The 19923-nt window shown below is 37.7% G+C and overlaps 1 protein-coding gene across 7 annotated transcripts in view; it reads left to right on the top strand.

Moving 5' to 3' along the window:
- The window catches only part of PRRC2C (proline rich coiled-coil 2C), a 97552-nt gene extending 78577 nt beyond the window's left edge, over positions 1-18975 (top strand). For 4 of the 7 annotated variants that reach the window (XM_027868577.1, XM_027868581.1, XM_027868580.1 and 1 more), the window contains 11 exons: positions 3047-3248; positions 4290-4493; positions 5545-5657; positions 6322-6458; positions 8070-8304; positions 9906-10028; positions 11572-11790; positions 12550-12653; positions 14002-14128; positions 14941-15177; positions 16975-18975. In XM_027868577.1, the coding sequence (XP_027724378.1) occupies positions 3047-3248; positions 4290-4493; positions 5545-5657; positions 6322-6458; positions 8070-8304; positions 9906-10028; positions 11572-11790; positions 12550-12653; positions 14002-14128; positions 14941-15177; positions 16975-17232 (1959 nt within the window). In that variant the 3' untranslated portion in view covers positions 17233-18975. The remainder of the gene's footprint in view (positions 1-3046; positions 3249-4289; positions 4494-5544; positions 5658-6321; positions 6459-8069; positions 8305-9905; positions 10029-11571; positions 11791-12549; positions 12654-14001; positions 14129-14940; positions 15178-16974) is intronic. The other 3 variants (XM_027868579.1, XM_027868582.1, XM_027868583.1) reach the window with 3 other exon arrangements.
- Positions 18976-19923: the final 948 nt, after the last annotated feature.

The following is a 19923-nucleotide window of genomic DNA, read 5'->3' on the forward strand; positions in this document are numbered from 1 at the left end:
ATTAAGTAAAAATAGAAATGCAAATTAAAAAGATCATAATTCTTTTCCTGGCACATAGCAAATTGAAAAAAAAAGATGACAAAAGATTGGGAGGGGGAGAGGCACACTGGTACTTTGTTGGTAGAATTGTAAATCAGTACTACAATTTTGGAAAGCAATTTGGAATTGTGCAAATAAAGTGACTAAAATGTTCCGACCTTTTGATCCAGGGATTACACTACTACTGAATTTTTACAAACCCAAGGTGGTCATTGATGAGAAAGTCCAGTTTACAACAGAATTTTTATAGCAGCCTTTTTAGTGTGATAGCAAAAAATTAGAAGCAGAGTAGAGGCCCGTCGTTTGGAAAATGGCTAAACAAATTGTGGATCCCATAAGTGTAAAGGAATATTCCTGTGCTGTAAGAAGTGAATGCAGAAGAATATGGAAAATCTGCACGAAGTAACAGTGGAATAAACAGATCAATAAAACATGTATGCAATGATTATAACAATGTAAATGGGAAGAACAACCACAAAAAAAATTAGAAGTGAACGTTGAACATTACAGAGAACAAGCAGAACCCCAGAGAAGAGATATGAAAAGATATTCCCACACACACACTCTTTTTGCAGTGTGCACAATGTGGAACATTACATATAAATTGTCAGAATTTTTAAAAAAAAATTTTTTAAAGGCAGTTGGGGTAAAGTGACTTGCCCAGGGTCACACAGCTAGTAAGTGTTAGGTGTTTGGTCTGAGGCTGGATTTGAACTCAGGTCTTCCTGACTTCAGGGCCAATGCTCTATCTACTGCGCCACCTAGCTTTCCCCAGAATTTTTTTCCCCCAATATATTGATTAGTTTTGCTGATTTTTTTTTTTCTTTTTTTGTTATGTGAGACAATATATTCTCTTCCCTTTCGGACAGTGGAGAGTAATAGAGTGGGAAATTTAGGGGATAGAAAAAAAAGATATCAATAAAAATATTTTAAAAGAAAATGAACCGTCTATGTACAGAAATGTATATCTAAAAAATCCTGGTTGAAAGTTTCTAGCAAGGGGTAGTGAGGTGGCCCAGTGGATAGAGCACCGGCCTTGGAGTTGGAAGGACCTGAGTTCAAATCCGGCCTCAGACCAAACACTTGACACTTACTAGCTGTGTGACCCTGGGCAAGTCACTTAACCCCAATTGCCTAAAAATAAAAAAAATTTAAAATTAAAAAAAAAAGTTTCTAGTAGTCTTCAAATACTCGTTCTTAGACTTTGTTTCTTTTTTTTCTGAATATGTTAGTAGTGGTCTTGAAATTCCACAAATTAACCCTGATAGCAATTTTCTCTTAAGGAGTATGAGGCTTTTTTATTAATTTTGTAACCCCATAGATTTTTTCTTTTAATGTTTCAGTCCTGCCTCAATACTGTTGTTTTACTATCACAATATCTGCAGCTAAAACTCTATCAACTCTATCTTCTACTTTTCTCTTCCTCAGAATATTGATGAGTCCCATGGTAACTGATATATGAAAATGTCTGTCTTCATATTTATTTTTTGCATTTGCTAAGCTTATTTGTTATCAACTGAATCTGTTTTTCAGAAATGACCTTGCTTCTTTACTTTTGCTTTAATCCACTTTACTATAAACTAAGAGGAAATTTAATGTTAAAAGAAATAGCAATTGAAATTGAAACCAATTGAATATAACTTTGTCAGTGTACGTTGTCTTTGCTTTTATCACTCTATGTGTGGTGATTATTTTGGATCCTTTAATGCCACATTTCAGAGTTTCAATAACTAATATGTACAATATTGATAACATCTGGCATAAGGACAATCTGGAGGTCAGTTTGATCATTGTGAATATATTACTTGTGTTATTTTAAGCCCCTATCACTCAGATGACTTTTCAGTTCTAATCATCTTGACTAAGCACATTTAGTTCGTGTTATACTATATACAAGGTTAATAAAATAAGAAGTAATATCTTTTAGCTTTTTTAGGAATAAATACTTTCTCAGTAAATACAGATATACAGGCCTTGAAGTTATTTGCATCAGATATTTAATTCACGTACTAAAACAAGTAAAAGCTAAATCCCATTTAGAGTTAATTTCTGGGATGGGGAAAGGAATGGTACTTGTTTTTATAGAGGTAAGATTTTTGTGTTGATTTCAACATTGCCTATAGATAGATAACGTTTCTCCACCCTTATTGCCCCTTAATATCTTTATTCAGATAACAAATTTCTGGCAGCTGTGATAATAGATTATATCCAGTTAGGACTTTATGGTTACAAAACATTGTCCTGTTATCTTATTTGTCCTTCTTAACCGTATGATGTAAGCATGACAAGTGTTGTTCCATTTTGTAAATAAGACTGTTTTAGAGAAGCTAAATAGTTTCTCCTTTACCACATATATTAAATAGTGAACCCAAGTCTTCTCCAAATTTAGTAATTTTTCCACTGTATCAAGCTGCCATGTAAAACATCTTTTTATAAGGTAAGGAGAATATGTCATCTCACTTAAAACCGTATCCATTGGGAATTACTCAAATAAATAATTGTGGTGTCATTGGCTTTTTACTCATCTTAGCCCTGTTACAAAATTAAATAGAATCATTTTACCTTGAATCTGGAGTCTAACTAATAGTATATATTAAATCTCCCACTTCTTGAGTTTTGAGGCAAGGGAATATTTTGCAGCTTTTATAGGGAGGATGACTTGACAGAGTCCATTGGAGGGAGCTCTGTTTTGTTTTGTTTTTTAATTTTTGCCATCTTCCACTTCCGGGTACTTAACTTGTGATTCTTTGTAAACAGATATCTTACTGCTTCTCAAAGCAGATCACAAAGCTCTTTCTGAAACTTTACTGGGTTCAAAGCAGGTTCTCTTCAGCAGGGTGAGGAACAAGGGTGGGGAATGAAGAAGACCTCAGTTTTATAAATTAGCTTGAATTTTTAAAGGTCTTCCCTGGAAAAGGTGTTTGCATATGCTGTATACATGTTTCCCATTATTTTAATGAATCTTTATACTCTGGGATATTAATAAAATTATCCCTTTTGATTATAGATGGAATCTGCACGCAAAGCATGGGAAAACTCACCAAATGTGAGAGAAAAGGGGTCACCAGCAACTTCCACAGCAGCTTCTATTGCAAGTGGAGGTAGCAGCAGTGCCAGTGTACCGAGCACTGGTAATTACAGCTCCTTCTCAAGTGCATCGATGCCTCCTATTCCTGTCGCATCCGTCACTCCCACAACTTCATTATCAGGTAGCAGAGTCTGTGTTTGGTTTTCATCTAAATTTTTCCCCCTCATTTTTTGATCCTTTCCGTGGTAGGGATGGGGGTTTACTCCTGAAGACCTATAAAGATAGTGGTGGCATAGTAACTATGACAGTACACTCGAGATTTTTGTCTAGTCTTCTTTTGTGTGAGTTGTGGTGTGTGTGATTTTTGTGTAGTTTAATAAAATTTTATAAGTTAACATACTCCTGTGGTTAATTGTTTTTCTGTCAATGTCACCTTATCATAGACTGACTACAAATAAATGACAGCTCTGTAAGACTTGTTTTGGATCTACGTTGAGCATCTAACCTAAGCAACTATTTTTAGTTGGCCTCGGTGACTGACACTGGTAGACAAATGTCTTCTCCATGCAGTTTAATCATCAAGGATCACTTAAAATGACTAGAGTGCCTATATTAAACATGAAAATATTTTTACTGCATTTTGACAAGTTTCCATTTGAAGCATTGCAGTTTTTTTGTTTCGTTTTAAGTCAGAGGTAAAGGGATCTGATATAGCTATTGCCACCTGGCAAGTGACCATTTAAACTATGAGACACGTTTCTGTGCTCCCTCCTACTTATTGAATCTAAAATTAACTGTATTAATTTCCTGCCATATATATCCTTCACCTTTCAACCTGAAGTTTTATGATTCAGTTCATTCAACAGGCACTTATTCAGTAATGAATGATATTCATGAGGTAGTTGTCCCTGTACCAAAGTGTTAATTTCAATGAAAGAAATGAAAGTGGAAGCTCCTTTAGTAATCACCAATTCTTGAAGATTAATTGCTGTCCAGAAATTTTTTTCCTTGTGTTTTATTGAACCTTTCAGGTTCAGTCGAGAGTATTTCCATTTCCTGCTGTTGGTCCATGTAGAGAATTATGTGAAAAACTACTTAACCTTAGTTTGTTACTGGATGACTTTGTTTTGATGTTTTCTCCAAAGTTTGTATTTTGCTGAGAGTTGTCATTGTACAATGTATCCTTCATACTTGTTCTCCCTTTTCCCACTTCCTGCCCTAGGAGCTGGTACATATACTACCTCTTCTTTGAGTACTAAATCTACAACCACCTCAGATCCTCCCAACATCTGCAAAGTGAAGCCTCAACAGCTACAGACCAGCAGCCTGCCTTCTGCTAGTCATTTCTCTCAGCTGAGCTGCATGCCTTCCCTTATTGCCCAGCAGCAGCAGAGCCCCCAAGTCTATGTGTCACAATCTGCAGCAGGTAATGATATTTATAGGATTGAATTTTAATCAGTAAAGGTATCTCAGGTATTTACTTCCCTTCAAAAAAGGTTTATTCACTAGATGATGCAAGTTTTATTAAACATTAAATTCTAGCTTATGTTGAGCAATACATACATACATACATACATACATATATACTTTTTTCCCCCTATATTTTGTGTTTGCCAAGATATAAGTTTCTGGCAAATGACCTGTGGTGGTGGTGATTGTGATAAGCCATCCACTCACTTATTGTAGATAAAGCAAGGAATTCAAGACTCCTAACAATGGTACATGGTTACAGATGATTAATTTTTGGTGTTTAAGTTTTATAAGCCACATGGAAGATGGTCACATGTATCATTTCTTAGTACTTAAAAACAATTTTTCCAGAGATCTCTAATTATTAACTATATTATTGAGGATATCATACTATCTTAATCTTAGAGCTACTAAGTGTGTTTGTCTGTGTGTCTTCAATCCTGGTACATAGTAAGCATCTGAAAAATGTTTATTGATTGATTTTGTCCTAAAAGGAGTAATTGTAGATTCAGGCAGCTTTTTTTTTTTTTTTTTTTTTTTTAATTTGTCTTTTGCTTTTCATAACGAAAAATGAACTTGCAAATTTAGTTATTTCATATTTGGAAGTAACTCCCCAAAACCTAGTAATTCTGTCTATATTTTTTCCATCCCTAGCATCAAAAATAACGTTTTCATATAGCACTCACTTAATAAAAGCTTATTGGTTGTTTGATTGCTTTAAGGACTTGACATAGCTTTTTGAATATAAAATAGTATGGTTGTAATCAAATAAAAATTAGTCTGGGTGTCATGGAAACTGAAATCTTGTAGTCCTGGGTCTGTCATGGCTTTTGTGACCTTCAGCAGATTTACTTTTCTGTGTCTCAGTTCCCTCAACAATAAAATGAGACTGAGAGCCAGATAGTTTGTGAGGTCCTTTTTCAACCATGACATTTTATAAAAGTTATGAAACTATGTAGGAAAAAACCCCTTAGTAATTATCTTATACTTTTCCTGGGGACCTTCAGCACAGATCCCAGCTTTTTATATGGATACAAGTCACTTATTCAACACCCAGCATGCACGCTTGGCTCCAGCATCCTTGGCTCAGCAACAAGGATTTCAACCAGGACTTTCTCAGGTAATTTGGAATACATTTTGAGAGGCATGTACATTTGTTTTACTTTGCTACATTCTGTGCTTGGTAGCTAGGACTTAACTGTGTTTTTCTCATTGATTATAGTAGTCTTAGAATAAATATTTTACTTCATTGAACCTATGATATCACTGATATCAGGACTCAGATGGTATGAATCATCTATCCTCACCTTTTTCTGTGTGTTTCATACCTGTATCTTCAAATAAATCTACTATAGAGACCTTCCTTTAGGTATTTTTTTTTAAAGATTCTCTGAGTACCATTGTAGTCCTTGGGCTGGCTGCTTGTTAGCTTCTTAGTGTTTCTTGAAAATAAAAATGCATTGAGTCGATTATCAAGTGTTTAGTATGTCTTGCTTGTTCACCTCGAAGGGTTTGTGAAGATAATTTTGAACAGTTTTCTTTAGGATTGCATCTGTATTTATAAAATTTGGTTCCATTTTTAAATGGAGATTTGTAATCTTTTATAATTTGCTATTTGCCAGACATTTATTTTTTCATCTGTTGCTGATTTGCATTATTTTTTTTCTTCTTAGTTTTTTAACTAAGCTGATTTTTCACTTCATGAAAGATTTTACTTTTCTATTCATATTTCTGTGTTGTGTGTGTATGCACATGTGCATACTTGTGTTTCTGTTTTATCGCAGCCCACTTCAGTTCAACAGATTCCAATTCCTATCTATGCACCTCTGCAAGGACAACATCAAGCCCAGTTGAGTTTGGGGGCAGGACCTGCTGTTTCACAAGCTCAGGAATTATTTAATTCTCCCCTGCAGCCATATAGGTAAATGTGTTTAAAAATGACATTTAAAATGTTAAACATTATGATTCTCTGAACTTTCTGTCAACAACAAATAATACAACTAATAGACTTGATTAATTCACATTTCACGAGTGTTTTCAGGTTTGCACAATGTTGTCCTTAAAACAGCCATGTAAAGTAGGTAGTTAGATGGGGGAAATGAGCCTTATTTCTGATCCTGTGGTGTCAGTGCCAACATTTGAATCTAAACTTCATAACTCCCAAGTTTGTCCTTCTTTCTACTATGTCATGCCTCCTGTTCTTTCAGTTATTAATCTTATCACTTAATGGAGTACAGGCTTTGGTTTTCTAGAAGATTTATGCATATTGGACAATGCAGTTCTATGTGGAAGTAAAAAGGTTATACCATTATTATCAGGTAGATAAGTTTCAATGTAAATGCCAAAAATTGTAAAAAATTTGATAAGGATCCCAAAATTATAATCTTTTGGTTAAATATCTCCCATTAGTATTGTCATTAGTGATCATTTGCTTAAATTTCTCAGTCTGACATTTTAGGGTCATAGCTTAGGCAGTGTTCTCAGTGTAAATGTAATTTATGAATGTATTGGTTTGACTAACTTTTTATTAACTTAGTTCAATTCAGCTGTAATTTAAGCAATACCTACTATGCACAAGGTTCTATGCTCTGAACTTGGAGATACAAAAAAAAAAAAATAGTCCCTGCATGATGTAATGTACACCTAGATGAGTGAAGTGAGAAATTGGGGGTAAAGATACAGCACCTGAGTGTCAGAGGAAGATTAGGGAAGGCTTCATGAAGAAGTGGCAGAGTTTCTTCAAATAAAAAAGAAAAAACAATGAAAGTCCTTTTGTACTCTCTTCCTCACTGGGTTGTTACATAAGAAAATATATAAAAATTTGAGATATTAGAAGCAATATTAAACCCAGAACAATCATGACAATTTGCATTTACTATCTTGGGCTTGAATGTTATGGTTAAACCCTAAAATTGTGTCATAACTTTTTTCTTGCCTTTGAAGATCATTGTTATTCCCAGGATTATTTGGATTCCATTTTTATCTGGCATTTATTAGGCAGTTGGTTTTTTCATTCCTCTGTAGGTCATTGGTGTCTTTACAACCTCTATAGTTTTTGTTTAATTAAAAATGACCAGCATTTAAGTTAAAGAAAAAAATTACTTGATTTTTAGTTTTTGTGGGTTTTTTTTTTTTCTTGGTTTGTTTTTTGTTTAATCCCCATCGGTTCTACCTGTGTATGGGTGGGGTCCATTGCGATGTTTCCATTTAATCCCTGTTTTATATTTGGAGAACTAAAGCAAATGAAATATTTTAATTCTTTAACTATATTGTAGTTAAATTTGTTCTTTCAGTCCAATGTTGTCTTCCCTTTTTCTCATAACTAATTCCAGGAGGTAGATTGACTTGATAGCATTAAATTTAGATCTTTGTGTTTTGTTTCCTACTTACCTTAGACGTAATGTCTGTTCTTCTCCACTGTCCCTCCCATTTCCCTAATTTTTTATCATCGTGGCAATCGAGATAGTAATCCATGCAGGTAAAAAGAAGAAATAATGCTAATGCAAATATTTTCTCTCCAATACTGTTATAGGTCCCAGCAAGCCTTTATGCAGAGCAGTCTGTCCCAACCATCACCAGTCGTTCTTTCTGGCACAACCTTACACAATTTTCCAGCAGTACAACACCAGGAACTTGCCAAGGCGCAATCAGGCATTGCCTTTCAACAAACTTCTAATGCTCAACCTATTCCTATATTGTATGAGCATCAGCTAGGCCAAGCTTCAGGGTTAGGAGGTTCCCAGTTGATTGACACACATCTGCTTCAGGTAGGAGAGTGTGGTTAACATCATCTCTTGAACACTGAGTCAAATCAAGCTTTTATTAAGCATCTACTGTGTGTCAGGCACTTTTCTATGCATTGGAGGTACAAAGAAAAAGAGTAGCTTAAGGAGCTCACAATCTTAGTGGGGAAGCAACATCTCAACAACAATATACAAACAACATAGAAGATATCAGCATTAAAAATGAAATCTTGTAGAAGATGGGGTTTTAGCTGGGACTTGGGGGGAGGGGAAGGGCAGAAATCAGGAGAAAAAGAATTCCATACATAGCGCACAACTAAATGAAAATGTATTAAGAGTTGTAAAATGGACTGTCTTTTGAGAGGAACTTTAAGGCCAATGTCACTGGATAGTAGAGTATAAAAAAGGAAAAAGGTGTAAAAAGACTAGAAAGGTAAGAAGGGGCCAAGTTTCGAAGGACTTTGAAAGCCAGATTTTTAAGTCTTCTGATTTTATATTTGATCTGGGAGGTAATAGAGAACCACTGGAGTTGATTGAATAGTTGGGGATGGTGGCTTGGTCAGACCCACTTTTTGAGAGGATCTGGAATGAGAGGAGACGTGTGGTGATGAGATCAACCAGAAAGCCTATTGCAGTAGTGTAGATGTGAGGTGATAGAGGCCCGCACCAGACTGGTGACAGCATAAAGAATAGAGAAGGGAAGGTAGAATCTGCAGGACTTGGCAATAGATTGGGGGATGAGAAAGAGTTGTGGAGTCAAGGTTGATGCTTAGGTTGTGAGCCTGGGTGACTGGGAGGATAGTGATACCTTAGTTAGGGATAGGACCTTGCCAGGACACCTGTGATAGTGCATAATGCCTGTGTAGAAGAGAGTGTGAAATGGTCAGACAGGAAAGGAGCCAAGAAACAATTTTTATCACAAATACCTTAAGGAAAGAGAATATAATGTTGAAGAGGATGATCAGCAGTGTCAGAGACTACAGAGATGTCGAGAAGAACAAGGATTGAGAAAAAGGGCCATTAGATTTGGCAGTTAAAGGATCATCAGTAACTTTGGAGAGGGAAGTTTTCAGTTGAGTGATGAGGTTGGAAACCAGACTGCAGAGAGGTAATAGGAGCAGTGAAGGTATGAGGTATCAGGGTATGAGGGAAGAAAGGTATAACTAGTGGGGGTAAACAGATCAAATGAAGGGGTTTTGTCTTTTAAAGATAAGAAACATGTCTGTGCATGTAGGGAGGCAGTCAATAGACAGGGAAAGATTGAAGATAAGTGAAAAGAGCAGGGATGATAGAGTGGGAGGGCTCTGCTGGAAAAAGACAGGGTAGCATCACATCACTTGGGCATCTAGAAAGCTTTGCCCTTGGCAAGGAGAAGGACTCACCTACCTCTTCAGTGAGACAAAGTGAATGAGGTAGTCATGGGCAGTTATCTGTGACATGAGATGAGGTGGGAGAAGGAGGGTGCTCTCGGAAAACAGTCTTCTAATTTTTTTTTAATAAGTTACAGGGTTAAAAAGATTCTTTTAAGAGCATTTTTAATTTTAAATTATTCAAGGTTCAAATAATAGGGATTTATATCACCGTTTTACTGTTTTCTTCCCTAATTTGTTAAACTCTCCTTCTAGGCAAGAGCAAGTCTCACCCAGGCTTCTAATCTTTATTCTGGACAAGTACAACAGCCTGGTCAGAGCAGTTTCTATAATACTGCTCAGTCACCCAGTGCTCTCCAGCAGGTAAACTATGGCATGGTAAATTTCCTCAATCTTCTTTTTATTTATTTTTTTTCTTTTAATTTTATGTGTAAAAATAAGTTTAAAATACTAGTACATGGTGTAATATGGGTAGGGAGGTCATGGGCAGGTCACATCCCTTCTCAGTTTCAGGCAGCTCTCTACTATTCTGGCAGGGAAGATGCTGGCCTGCAGTAGCAGAGTTTTCTTATTGAGGACTTCCTATACTGACGGAATCATAATTCCAATCCCTATCCCTATTAACTAAACATAAAATCTATCACAGGGCCAGGGCAGGAGTGGAGAGCAGAAATAGGAGGATAATGTGATATATGTTACAACTGTGTCTGGTAGGTTTGATCAAATAAAAGATTAAGTGCATTAGCTGAGTGCTTAATGTTTTAAAATGGGAACAGAATGCCAAAAAATCAAACTTATGGAGAGGATAAGAGAGGCATACATTCTAGTGTACATTTTTCAAAGTGAGCATATTGAAATAAAAATATTTCTTAAAACTGTAATTCCCTGGCATTGCTTATTAGCTAGCTTCCTATTTAGAGGATGGCGCATCTTAGGTGGTACAATAGAGTAACAAGCCTGAGTTCAAATCTGACCTCAGACACTTACTAGCTGTGTGACCCTGAGCAGGTCACTTAATGCTGTTTGCCTCAGTTTCCTCATCTGTAAAATGAGCTGGTGAAGGAAATGGCAAACTACTTAGTATCTTTATCAAGAGAACCCCAGATGGAGTCACAAACAGTCAGATGTGACTGAACAGTAGCATTTAGGTGCTGTTGTTCATAAATACTCTACTTGTCCCTCACATCAAATTCCATTTAGAAACAAAGGGTTTTTATCCCTTGAAAATAAAATAGAGGATGTGCTTGACAATTGTCATTGTTCTTGATAATGTTTTATTCAGTTCTAATGATTTTAAAAAATTGAGATGAAATGCCTGTTCAGAAATCTTTGTATTGTAAATGCCAAACCTTGCAGTGAGAAGTTGCTGTTTATTTAGATCTGTTATTATGTTGTCTTATTTTGTTCCTGAAAATAATTTTCCTTTTGGTATTTGTCTTCATGATCATTGTGAATGACTCAACTCTGTGGCTTTTCCCTTCCTTCACATAAACTTGTAATCTCATGAACTTGCTGCCTTGCTTTTAGGTTCTTTAGATTATTCAGTAGAGATGGGGCAAGGGTGCCATTATGCAGTTCATTGCATTCATGGTCCCATGAAATTTCTTGCATTTGAGGAACTTGAAGCAATTTGCAGATACTACCAGCTGGCTGACACTTTATTACCAAATGCAGCCAGTTCATATCATTTCAGAAGTAACATAAGGAAATAAAGACCTGGGAAGCCTATGTGACCTGTTCATGGTCAACTCAGAAAGAATCTGTATTTCTCTGAGTCTAGTAACTGCGTTTATTGAAATCTAGTCACTAGTTATTGTTTGAATAGAAGTTATGTGGGTTAAGGGTGTAGGTAGGGAATGATATAAAACATGTAAGCATGTTGTTGAATTGTCTCTTTTCTATTTTCTCTCTCCTTCTCCAGGTAACTGTACCTCTGCCAGCTTCACAGCTTTCTTTGCCTAACTTTGGATCTACTGGACAACCTCTAATTGCATTACCACAGACATTGCAGCCCCCATTACAGCACACCCCACCACAGGCTCAGGCCCAAGGCCTGAGTAGACCCACACAAGTAAACCAGCCTTTCAGAGGATTAATTCCTGCGGGAACTCAGCATAGCATGATTGCAGCTACTGGAAAGGTTAGTGAATAGAACACATTCTACTGTTGATTCAGTAATTGAAGGGAGATAGACACCTGAAGGCTAAGATTATCTAGTTAGCTATGGTTACTATATTCTAAATCAATGTTCTGCAAAACAAATAGTGCACCCTTCTAATTATGTGAATCTACCTCTATACAAGTGATTCTTACTATCATTTTAAAAACTTTTTTGTTCAAAGAAACATAGGACACTTAGAAACTTGTCATCTAAAATTGCTTTTCATATATCCATTGTGCTGCCATCTTTCTCCATTACCATTTAATCAGGTTTTTATGTTATGATTAAATTTTCGGGGATGAGTACATGAATGAAGGCGACATTGGATTTGGACAGGCTTTGATACATTCTGTTATGTGAAACCACCTTATGATAGTTTTGTATGTCATCCCTCTCTTACTTTTAGATGGATTAACCTATCAGATAACGTTTCATAGAAGTGTAGAACTCTTAAGGAACCTTGGCTAAGTGGGAAGAAGGATTTTTTTTTTAATTTAGTTTTGGTTTTGTTTTGTTTTTTGTTTTTTTCTTGATTCAAGGGGCTATCAGTGTGACTTGCAAATTACTTCACCTCTCAGGCTGAGTTCTTGTAAAATGAGCAAGTTAGACTAAGTAGCCTCTAATATCCCTTCCAGCCCTCAGTCTCTTTTCCTGTAATAGGACTTTGAATAAACATCACATGTGGATCTTGGAATTCCTAGATGTTAAGATCAGTTCCATTCTTGTCTTATTATCCAGATGTCAGAAATGGATCTGAAAGCTTTTGGAAGTGGCATTGATGTAAAGCCAGGTACTCCTCCAATTGGAGGTAGAAGCACCACACCAACATCCAGTCCTTTCCGGTAAATGAGAATTTTAAACTTGCTTATGAAACGTAATAATTCCCTCCACCCCCCTCAGTGTTAATTGCTATCTAGTATTTTGTGTTCATCATTAAGTTGTAATACAATATATTACATTGTATGAGAGATATAAGTGGCTATAGGAAAATATTAGATATTATAACTTAATGTCTTTGACACTCTGTCCTACTTGAAAAAGATCTTGAAGTTAAAATTATTCCTGAATTCATTGAATTGACATTGATTCAAAAATCAGTGGAGAAGACTTGAGAAAAATAACCCTTTCCTCCCTTCATTGGAGAGGTTGGTGTTGTGGTGTAAAGTATTGCTTAAATGTAGACATAGTTGATGAATTGGTTGGTTTTTTTTAATTGAACTGCTTTTTCTCACCTCTTTGTTAGAAGGGATTGCTTAATGGTTGGTGCTAGGGAGGAGTATATTTGAAAAGAAATGCGATATAAAAACAAGACTCAAATAAAAATTCTATTAATTTTGTGTTGCTCAAGATTAAAGACCCAGTGAAAATAAACCTGATAAAAATTTGGCCACAAATTTTAAACCATTTACTTGCTTTTAAAGTCAGTTTAATAAGGACTAGGGATAGGGATGGAACCTATGATTTCATTGATATCTGGAGCTCCCTGTACCAATTCAGATGGGCACATACTGACTTAGAAAACTACATATTATAGGGGCAGCTAGGAGGCGCAGTGGATTGAGCTCTAGCCTTGGAGTCAGGAGGACCTTGAATTCAAATTCGGCCTCAGATACTTGACACTGACTAGCTGTGTGACCCTGGGCAAGTCACTTAACCCCGATTGCCTCACCAGAAAGCAAAAGAAAACTACATGTTATCATGACCTGTGTTTTATTATATTTTATTTTGTTAAATATTTCCCAATTACATTTTAATCTGGTTCAGACCACACTTGACTTGGATATCTCTGGTCTTGATTGTTGTCTTGGGCCATGGAGAAGTTAAATGACTTGCCCATAGGTGTCAGAGCCAGGACAGTCTTATCCCTGCCCCCAGAATACACTGTTCAATATGCTAAACTGCTCGGCCAGTTCACTTACATTAAAAAGTGATCTCATTTGAGGAAATAGTAGTGTTTGTGGGAATAAGACTGCCATGGGGGTGAGTCACATAATACTTGTGCGGTCCTGGGTTTGTTGTTTTAACTCTTCTGATCTTCAGTTGTATTGTTTCTAACATGGGAAAATAGTACATTGCCAGCCTTACAGGGCAGTTGTGAACCTAAAAAATGTTATATAAATGAGTTATTGATGTTGTAGGATTATCTGCCATGGGCAGGTACTGACTAACTACTGGTGGCTTCTTCCCAAGGGCCAGTTCCACAAGTCCCAACAGCCAGTCCAGCAAAATGAACAGCATTGTCTACCAGAAGCAGTTCCAGTCTGCAGCTGCAACTGTGAGAATGACACAACCATTCCCTGCACAGTTTGCACCCCAGGTGGGCAGACACAGACAAGAGTGTTTCCTTCCACATTCTGGGACTTGTTAATCCTGCCTTGTGTTAACAGATTGAGAAGCCCAAGGCTTCCTTCTCTTACCAGTGACATTTTATGTTAATGCCAGTTTAGATCTTATTGTTGGCAGTTGTATATTCCTAAAAGGAAGGGTTTAAAGCATCTGGGAGAGCCAAGTCCTGGAAGATTCCCCACACAGCTCTGACAGTACATTTCAGTCCTATCTGTTGCCTTGGGAAAAGATGAGTCTAAAAAGAAGGGTCCCAGTGCTTGGGGGTTTTTAAGATTCACAGGTTTCTACCTGAAGATATGTCTTCTCATATATACAATTTGGTTGTCCTGTGGTAAAAACTGTCTTGACAGGGCAAACCAAAGTTAAATTCTCCCCAAGTAGATTTGACTTCTGAGAGAGGATGCATGGTCCCTAGAGGTGAGAAGCACTTCTCTTGTTTTCATATTGCATTGTGTCTAGGTGTGTGCTGCACGTCTCTCTTTCCTAAAGATGTCCTCATTTATAATAGCATCACTATTTTTTCCCCTCTTCAGAATTTGCAGCTGAGATGATAGAGCCAAGTGATGCACCATAGTGTGGCCTTGGCTCAAGTTTTCTGGGCTAGACTCTTCAGGCATTGGTGTGTTTCATCTTGGCCCCTGTTAATGGAACCCTGCAGCCCACACATTTCCTTTCAGTGGCACGGTGGGCATTAACTAGACTTACTCTGGGAAAAGCCAACTTGTGTTAGTTGGCAATTTTTTTTAACAGTTCAATGTGTTATGTTTTGTTTTTTTCACTCAGATCCTCTCTCAGCCTAACCTGGTCCCTCCATTGGTAAGAGCCCCACATACTAACACCTTCCCAGCGCCTGTTCAGAGGCCACCAATGGCACTGGCCAGTCAGATGCCTCCTCCGATGACCACAGGCCTCATGAGCCACCCTCGTTTGCCACATGTGGCCAGGGGTCCTTGTGGATCACTATCTGGAGTCAGAGGTAATCAGGCCCAGGCTGCGTTGAAGGCTGAACAAGACATGAAGGTTAGTACAGTGTTAACAGCTGATAGGGCAAGATTGTGTCTCTTGAACCATGTCTTAAGATGCCTCGGGACCCTTAACACAAATCCAGGCATTTGTTGTAATTTACCCAAAACTAGCTGCTTTTTTTTTCCCTTTTTTTTTTCTTCCATTGCAATTGCAATTGGTAACAAACCAGCATTTTTTACACCTGTGGCCAAGTAAATTGCTAATGAAATAAATTGAGGGAGATCTGAGTTTAGCCTTGAGGTGCAGCTTTTGAAGGAAGAACAGAAAACTTTGGGGGTTACTAAAAAAAAATACCCCCTCCTCCCCTTTGAATTAATGATATTACTGATGGCCTGTCAGAATTCCATTTGGTTACAATAGTCTTCCTGATTAACTTTCTCCCCTCCCTTCAGAGGGGACAACTTTTCTGCTACCTTTTCTGTGTTAAAACTATTCCTATGCATTCCTCTATACCTATTCTTTCTCTCTCTCTCTCACACACACACAAAGTCCTGTCATAGGGTCAAGTTACTTTTAGGAAAGAGAGCTTGGAAAGCACTTTGGGATCCTTCCAGATGAAATCCATTATAAAAAAAAAGAAGAAGATTTCTTAACAGAACAATTGCCTAGGAGTCTGTGTGGGGACAATTTAAAGTTGTAAACATTATGTTACTGGTCTGCTACCTCGACAGGCAACAGAATCCTATTATCTCCTGTGTCCTTAGACTTGGCTTTAGGGATCTAAGAAATCCTACCATTTCTCCACCTGGGAGGTCTGGCAGGAGAGGTACTAACTTTTTTTTTTTTTTAAAGGAAGTAAGATCATCTGTTTTGATGTTTTCCTTTGATGAAGATATGTTATGTTGAGTCTCACTTCCTAGGAATTGTCTTAAATGTTGAGTTCTGTGAGTTTAAGATTTTTTAAAGGTTTGTCATTTGTTGTATTTCTAAAAAAGAGTAAATTAAAAGCCCCCTAAAAAGCAAAAACAGTTCTAACTTGAGTTACGTACTTTTTTTGTAATGCTAACTTCCTGTAAACAATAATAAAATGGATAAGAATTCCCAAAATTTGAGGATAGGTATTAAAAAGCCATTCTTGTGATTTGTTTTCTGCTGCTAGCTGCTCAATTCACCTTGATTACTTCCCTTTAAAGAACATTAGAATAAATGTGTACAATCTCTTTTTGTTAGTATGGGGCTTTTCTGCAAATTGTTTTCAGGAACTTGGATGGTAGGTGTTTTTTTAACTTATGGTATAGTAGTTTATATATATATATATATATATATATATATACACACACACACACACACACACACACACACACACACACACACACACACCAACCTGGGTGGATTGTATGTGATACATAGATATCATTTGTGGATTAACGTAAGTATGTTCTTTGGGCTACAATGCCAATGAGATTAAATTACCTGTTCTCTCAGCCCAGTAATGGGTAGGGGTTAGCAGAATTTAGTGTTTAAAATACCAATTTCTGAATGTTTTTCCTTTTTATAAGAGAATGGTGGGAAAAGGACTCAGCACCAAGACATTGGATTTTCGGTTTTGGGAGAGCAGCAATATCAGTGCTTCCTTGTAGTATGGTCTCTGGATGGCTAGACATTTTGAATTTTCATATGTGCCTTCAAGTTTCCAATCCAGTTCTTCTAGGGATAAGAAAATCCCTGCAAGGTGTTAACTTGACACTAGATCTGGGTGATGGTATATCTGGTCATTGATCTTTGTGTGTCTTATTGACAGCTTTTACAGCGTTGCTGCCTTTTCAGCCTAGTTGTTTCTCCTTTTTTAAGGCAAAGCAGAGAGCAGAGGTTCTTCAGTCCACGCAACGGTTCTTCTCCGAACAACAGCAGAGCAAACAGATAGGAGGCAAGGCACAGAAAGTGGACAGTGATTCAAACAAAACTCCTGAAACTCTGACTGACCCCTCTGGAGTTTGTCAGGACAGAGTAGAGGACAAGCCTCCCCCTACACCCACCACAGCAGCCAAACCTGTTAGAACCGGACCAATCAAACCCCAGGCGATCAAAACAGAAGAAACCAAATCCTAAAGGCTGTGGTTTATAGTTGGGGGTGGGAAGGGGGTGGGTTTGGGGGGACTGAGGGGATTGGAGAACCAGTTCAGCCAATGCCGGCAGGATTCCATAGCAGCTGGGGGAAGGGAGGGTGAAGTGGTCGTTGTGTCATTGTCCTGTCGGGCTCAGGAGGACACACAGGGACATATGCTATTGACAGTGTCGCACAGACAGCTGCAGTACCAGGGAAAGCTTGAAGCTCTGTAGACCAGCAGCTGCTCTTTATAACCCAGCCAGAAGTCAGTCTGCACTGATGGCGGTGCATTTTTATAGTCAGGGTGGAGATGCCCATGTATGAGCAAACACAGACCTACACCTAATGCAGAATCTTGACGGTTACCTGCCATAGCAGAAGCATGAAGACAAGATAGCACAGCAGAATCAGAATGTAGCTTGAGCAGCATGTTCCCAGCTACTGAGCAGAGATGGTTTCTTATTGCTCCTTTATGTTCCTTGGCTGCTGTTTCCGTTTTTATAGGCTCCGTGCATAAGAGCTGCAGATGGATGGTGCTGGACAGAGTAGCCTTATTTTTTATTATGACAGCTTGCTGTTGTTTTATAACATGGAAGCTGAGTTAAATGAACACAATCAAAGGACAGTAACTGATCATCTCCCCTCCCTTGACCTGTAAACAGATGGATGGATAGTCATGTCAGCATCCTTTGAATTTTTTTTTTTATCCAAATGGCCAGTGTTTGGCTACTGCTTCTGTTTGAAATGATGCTGTATTTAAATTGTGGCCTAAAGCGTGAAGTGCTACTTGGCATCCTCTTCCTTCCTGAAAGCATCCACTCCCTTGACATGGCAGACTTGTTGCATTAATAAGTCAAACAAGTCCTTCTTGCCTCTGCTCAGCCATCTTTGTATGAAGCCAGTGGTTTTCTAAACGGTTTTCAGCTGATATTCATGTAGAGCAACAAGCACTTAGACCTGTGGGGCTAGTCAATGGAAATCCTATCTAAGGAGGTACATTTCTGTATCAGAGCTGTGTCACACTACCCTTCCTGCCTATTCTGTGCTGGAAAATTAGAATCAAGTCAAATAATGCCTTTTTAATTGTATCCTCTAGTATTATAGCTGTAGGACAGTACTGTATTATACTTCTGTGAATGTAAAATATCCTGTACCTGCTTATGATACGTAGTAGTGACCGTGCTATACCAGAGCTGTTTTTAATGACGTTATTCTAGATAGACTTTTGTTTTTCCAGATGATGATTGAGAAGCTAATAAAAGGCGCCAGGTACCACATCAGTAACAGAATGCTGTTTTTCTGGGATTTTTAAAAAAAAAAAAACCAACAAAACTTCTTTGTCCGGGGAGGGGGATGTTTTCAGGGGTTTTTGTTTTGTTTTTGTTTTGGAAACAGTGAGCTGAAAGTCTAATGTGTATAATTTTGTTCAGTGACTGCAGAACCTGGAAAGGCTGTTGCTGCTATTGATGCCTAGCAAATTGCTATTGGTTATCTTTTTATATAAATATATATATATATAATTTGAATTTTTGGAAACTTTAGCTGTGATGTCAACTTTGGAAAAAGTATCCCACTTGTACTGTGTTGAGTTGGCATTGTACAGAAATTAACAGCCATATTGGTCTAGAAACGTTAAACTTAATTTTTTTTCCATTTGTACAGGGGTAACACACTGTATTAAATATGTAAGGTCTTATTTACATGGGTTTGATTACAGAAACTAATAAAATATTCTCTAAATAATGTATCCTGTAGCTTCCTTGATTCTTTCCTGTCAGGTACAGCAAATGGCGTGTCAGATAAGAACAGTGACAACCCAAGATGTCAACCAGCAGAAGAGAATAATCAGAAGGGGAAGGAAGGGCCACCACTCATTGTGTTCTACAGAGTCACCACATTTACATGGAGCCCTGCCATGTGAGGAATGAGTAGAGATCCATGCAGACCTTGTATAGCAGTAACTGACTCCACAAAACATAATCTGAAAGAAGATTTAGGGGCGATGAACAGGTAGCCAGGTTTGCTCTCCCAGGATTGCCCTAGTGTAGTTGCCAGTTGGAGTATTGTGGTCAAGTTTGCTTATGATGTTATAAAACGATAGTTTGTTGGATTAATATACTGACAGTACTAAGGTCCCTGTTCTTAGTGTAATTGTGCTTCACCTAAGACAATATGTTTGACTCTTCAGTCAAGCATATTTGGGGGAGAGACACCTTGCCTTTTAAACAGCAATTGGGAACATAAAAGCCTGAATTCCTTGGGGTTTTATGGAGTTTTATACTTTTAAAAGGGACTCACAAATTTTTTTGATTGGATCCTGAAAGCTTCTCTGGATACTTATTTTGAACCGAAAAGGGAGAGAGGAAAAAAACATACATACATTCATTCATTCATACATTCAGTGATTTGCATGCGGTCATACCAGTCACGGGGCTGAGCGAGGACTTGAACTCCTAACTTCTAGCCCTTGGGTAGTTGGGGATTTAGTAGTTGTCAAGATCGCATTTACTGAGTACCTACTCTGTGTGCCAGGCACTGTGCTAAATGCTTTACAAATCTCGTGTGGTCCTCACACCGCTGTGGGGTAGGAGCTTTTTTTATCCCCATCTTACAGTTAAGGAAAATGAGGCAGACAGGTTGTGGCTTGCCAGGCTCATATAGAGTAGTGATTGTCTAAGACAGGAGTTAAACTC

This window comes from Vombatus ursinus, unplaced genomic scaffold (assembly GCF_900497805.2).
Source record: "Vombatus ursinus unplaced genomic scaffold, bare-nosed wombat genome assembly UNPS02014789.1, whole genome shotgun sequence".
In the NCBI taxonomy this organism is placed as follows: Eukaryota; Metazoa; Chordata; class Mammalia; order Diprotodontia; family Vombatidae; genus Vombatus; species Vombatus ursinus.